Genomic DNA, 5,032 nt, shown 5'->3' with positions numbered 1-5,032 from the left:
CCATCTGGCGGAGTCAGGTTAATACTTTAGCATCGGTTTGACAAATCAAGAAATCTTTTAGCAGCAGCATCAAAGTGGACTCAGGTTGCTGATTGGTGGAGCTGGTCGACCATCATCTGCTGGGCGGAGCTCCAAGCTTTCTTTCTGAAACGGGTTGTTGAATGATGACTTCATTCTTGTAATATTACACCTTTATTCTTGTGATGTTATTGCTTTATTCTTGAAATAGAAGAAAGAAAAAAACCCTCTTGCCTGGCCCTAATACTCCGTCATAGATGGATACTAACAACAGATTTAGAATGTTTTGCAATATTTCTATGGTCATGCTTTAAGTTTTACAGCTGATTTCTCTCTTTACTGTCCGTTAAAAGCTCCTGTTCTGGTACCTGATTCATGCGGAGGTAATCATTGAGAGAGAGGTTCTGGTTTCTGTACCAGCAAACATGCGTGATGGTGTTTGGTCTTTGTCCCTGACCGAGAAGATAGCGAGGAGGAAGCTCTGGTGAGACGGCCGGAGAGCCGAAGACGACTGAGAGTGTGAGAGAAAACAAAAAACAAACAGAGAAGAAAAGGGTGCAGAGAAAAGGTTAGTATGTTAGCGTGAGTCAAAAAGAAGGAGAGAATGGGGGTTAGAGGAAATCCACATCTGTAAAGCAAAAACGGGAGTTAGACTAAAGTCTTCTGCATCCATAATGAAGAAGGGGAGAGAATTGGTTAGGATGTAGGAGACAGGAGGAAAAATGATGAAATGAAGAGAAAGATTCAGATTGAAGGGACCCAGAAGACGCAGCTCTTTCCATAGATGAAGGCAGGAAGTGTTTTGTGTTTCTGAGGGATCTATTTGTTCCAGAGGAGGGGTACCTCCACGGCCAGGCTGTGATCAGACATAGACACACTGGTGTTGCGGTGCCAGCACACATGCATGGTTGTGTTGGCACGATGGTGCGTCTGCTTGTCCAGGGAAGTGTGGGAAGAGTTCATGTCATCCTCTGACTCCTGCTCCAGAGAAACCTCATCGGATGATCCTGAGGGAAAAGGAGGAGGAGGAGGAGGAGGAGGAGGAGGAGGAGGAGGAGAGGGAGATGAAGGGTAACAGGAAGTTGTGTGGAAGACAGGGATTAACTGAATGTTTTTACTTCCTCTGTTTTTTTTTGTTGGGAATTTCTCTGAGTGAAAAACAAAAAATCACATCCAGAGAGAAAATCCGGATTATCTGAGGATCTGAAGTGGAGGAGGTCAGGAAACCCTTACGGTTGGAGTGATCGCTGAGGCCGGTGTCGAGGAAGATGCCGGATTTCTCCTGAGACTTCTTAGCCAGGTCGATGGCGATGTTCAGATCCTCGATCCATTTCCCCATCTCCACCTTAGAGCTGAAACCACAAACAAAAACAACACGGAGCAGAAGCCCAGCAGCTGAATAACAGGCCGTCAGCTTTCTGCACTGATGCACACAATATCCAAACATCTAAAAACTAAAGAATCTACTGATTTCAGCCAATCTCATCCTTTCTAGTTGTTAAGTCACACCAACACTTCCCAGAAGCTTAAGTACTAAATTTATACCAGTAATTTAAGTGCTGTATTACTGGGATTACTTGGTGGTGGCAGCATCATGCTGTGGGGATCTTTTTAATACTAATTTTTCACCAAATTCAGGCAAACAGAAGCTTACTTCAGTGATTATCTAGAAGTGGAACTCTTTCTAAGGCGTTTGATTTGAATAATGAGGGGGGGGGGGTCTTCCTGGCTCACCTGGCAGCCACCACGATGGTCCTCTGAGCGGAGTAGATGGTGAAGCAGTGCGGGACTGACCACTCGTTTTCACTCTCCTCCACCTTTCAGGGAGGAATCACAATTAAAAGTTAGATCAAAGAACGACCAGCTTCTCTCATTTAGGGGGACTGAGTGTGAAGGGGGGGTGTTAGTAAGGAGGGGGCCCCTACAGCAGCATCCATCACCTGGAGGTATTAGGGTGTGGTTCAGCCACTAGGGGCACTGGACCTGTAACTTCCAGGTTTATTTTAAACCAAAATCAAACAGATAAAGACGTTATGGAGCCATTTTTAAATTAAAGGTCCCTTTCACCCCGTAGATTAAATCCTACATCAGAGAATCAAACATGTGGAAGTATAACACAGAGTTACAGTAAGGTTCCTTTTTTCTACATCATTTTATTAGTTATCTAAATCTGTTTTTATATGTTTCTAAATTAGGACAGAGCATTAGGGCCGTAAAAAGTCATATTTCAGCTGAACCAAACTGCAGCCTCAGCCTGGGCTGAGTATTTTCACACTAGTGGCTAATCCTTTATGCTAGTTTTGCCTCTGTACTTTGCCCTTGTTACGTTACAACACAGTCCTTATCCTTGTTACTTTACAACTTTTTATCCTAGTTATTTTCCCGTTATGTTACAACACTTCCCTTGTAAAAACTTTTTCATTTGTTACGTTAAGACTTTATCCTCACAATGTTACAACTTATTACACCGACACGTCACGGTTACTTTTAACCTTACATTATGACGTTGACTGTATCCCCGTTACGTTAACACTTTATCCTCGTATTGTTATGACGTTATCCTCATAATGACTTAATTCAGGTGACTTACGACTTTATCCCTGTACAATTACAACTTCATCCTCATACTGTTATGACTTAATCCTTGTATTGTTACAACTTTATCCCGTTACCGTTACTACTTTGCCCTTATTACATTGAAACGTCCGTTACTTTTTGCCTTACATTATGATGTTGTCTTTATCCCCGTCACCTTACGACTTTATGCTCGTTTTACACAAACTCATTCCTCGTTAGGTTACAGCTTTGCCCTCGTACAGTTACGATTTTATCTCTGTACTGTTAAAACTTTCCTCGTTATGACTTTATTCTCATAATACTATCACTCTTCTACTACTGACTTTTATCTCATAGGTCAAACATTATACCTTTAGTTGTTTAATATTATTACTTTCTAGTAAAAGTTATGAATCTTTAAATATGGTTCTAATACTCTGTTGTACTAAATAAACACTGTATACTATATACTGTATATATATATATATATATATATATATATATATATATATATATATATACACAAACAAAATTGGTGAATAGTTTTTTTAAAAAGCTATTCTTCCATCTTAAACAGCTAATATAATCACTGAAGTGTATCAATGCTTTTCAAATGATTTGTAGGCGCCTGAATATTTGATGCTAGTCCTTTGTTTGGTACTGATAGCTCATAGGCTACGTTCACACTGCAGGCCTTGATGCTCAATTCCGATTTTTTTGCGAAATTCAATTTTTTTGCGTTGCAGTTCATATTTCCAAATATATGCGACTTGTATGTGATCTCCTGTGTGAACTGCATTCATACAACGTAAGTGTCCTGCATGCGCAGTAGAGGAAGTAATGACGTCACAGGCCAGCGTGCTTCGTGTTTACGGAAGTAAACATGGATGGTAGTGCCAGAGCGCATCTAGCGGTCTTTTCCAACCATAAAATCTCAATCTTTTCAAAATGGTTAAACATAAATACCGCTCTCCGCATCATCATCCGCCATGGTTTTTGTTTTTCCTGCCGCTTCTTCATAGCAAGACGCACAATAGTGACCTTTGTCGGGTATTAATGGCGTTCAGGTCGGATGAATCCGATCTGGCCGTTCAGACACAGGTCGCATTTAAAAAGATCAGATTCGTATCGGATTCAGGACCACAGAGCCAAGTGACCTGGGTCAATTTGGAAAAAATCGGATCTGTGTTGTTTAAACTGCCATGAAAAGATCAGATCCAGGTCGCATATGGGCAAAAAAATCGGATTCGGGTGACTTCAGGCTGCAGAGTGAACGTAGCCATAAAGAGCTATATCTGATCTACTGCTGTCAGAGATAAGCGTCTCTCTCTGATGCATTTATACATAAAAACAAGAAGGGAAGGATCTCTGCAAGATAGAAACGTGACATTTTTATGTTCCTCAAGCAATCTGCTAGAACGGGCTTTTTATTTGTTCTACACAGGCATGGGAGAAGAGGGCTGGTTTGGTCATTTTTGCTGGGGGGGGGCTCACTTACCGGTGCATCCAGCACTATGAGCTGCAGCCGGGAGTGAAACAAAAACATGCAAAGTTAGGAGACCCAAACACGCTCCCATGTCAACACTTTGAGGCTCTGCTTTAATCACCAGCACCAACCGAGAAGCCATGAGGTGATGGTATTCCTCTGACAGCACAGTCACTCTGGTGGCTGTACACGTCTGAGTTCATGCAAAGGCAGGGAAAAGTTTGCAGAATTGTATTTCAGACTCACAATCATTCCATGAAGCGGCAGCTGGCCGTGCACTTTGAACTGATTGGTTGCTGTCACACCTTTGCTGGTGTAGAGGAGCATGTCTGAGAACTGGAAACGAAAAACAGAAACATCAACATCTAATCAGGGACGCTGTTCTTTATTGAGCTGAAGCGGTAGAAGCTTTGAACCAACCAGGAAGAACATTCTTTGCTGCAGCCCCTTCTTGGTCAGCTTGTACAGACAACCCTCACGGATGAACTCCTGCAGACAGAGAGCAGCAGAATCAAATCATCTTCTCCCAGTACCTCTGCTCCCCCTACCTTCCGCTCTGAGCCAGTGCACCCACCCTGCCAGGCGCCGTCAGGTTGTCTATTCCAATCAGGTCTCTCTGCAGCTCCGTCAGCTTCTGGAAGTTCTCCAGTCGAATGAGACTGCTCTGCAGCTGGTTGGCTATCTCTGCAACTTCCTTCAGGGCTTCTGCAAAGGAAGACCGACACTATCAGACCGTCGCACCGACGATAAATAACTGTCACAGAGCCTCTGAACAGCATGCCCGTTAAAAGAACTTTGATAAACAGCTTTTTTTTTAGACTAGTCAATAAATAAAGTTCAGTTCTAATTTAGTCAGAGATTCTGGAAAAGAAAGCTTCAGATTTCCATCAACCCACCATCAGAAAAGCAGAACTGAACAATTTATGTGGGCAGAGGATTTTATGGAGCTAAACTACGGCCATTAGAGATGCA

General features: G+C 42.5%; 1 protein-coding gene across 1 annotated transcript in view; it reads right to left on the bottom strand.

Moving 5' to 3' along the window:
* Positions 1–5,032, bottom strand: part of farp2 (FERM, ARH/RhoGEF and pleckstrin domain protein 2) — a 71,632-nt gene that overhangs the window by 5,819 nt on the left and 60,781 nt on the right. The window contains exons 19-24 of the mRNA XM_015371105.1: positions 4,635–4,765; positions 4,481–4,549; positions 4,307–4,396; positions 1,753–1,835; positions 1,252–1,370; positions 862–1,025 (exon numbers count right to left, since the gene is read on the bottom strand). Coding sequence (XP_015226591.1) covers positions 862–1,025; positions 1,252–1,370; positions 1,753–1,835; positions 4,307–4,396; positions 4,481–4,549; positions 4,635–4,765 — 656 coding nt within the window. The remainder of the gene's footprint in view (positions 1–861; positions 1,026–1,251; positions 1,371–1,752; positions 1,836–4,306; positions 4,397–4,480; positions 4,550–4,634; positions 4,766–5,032) is intronic.

Source organism: Cyprinodon variegatus, unplaced genomic scaffold, assembly GCF_000732505.1.
Source record: "Cyprinodon variegatus isolate N-32 unplaced genomic scaffold, C_variegatus-1.0 Scaffold53, whole genome shotgun sequence".
NCBI lineage: Eukaryota > Metazoa > Chordata > Actinopteri > Cyprinodontiformes > Cyprinodontidae > Cyprinodon > Cyprinodon variegatus.
Note: the sequence above shows the minus strand (reverse complement) of the source record. Positions and strands in the feature narration are given on the sequence as shown.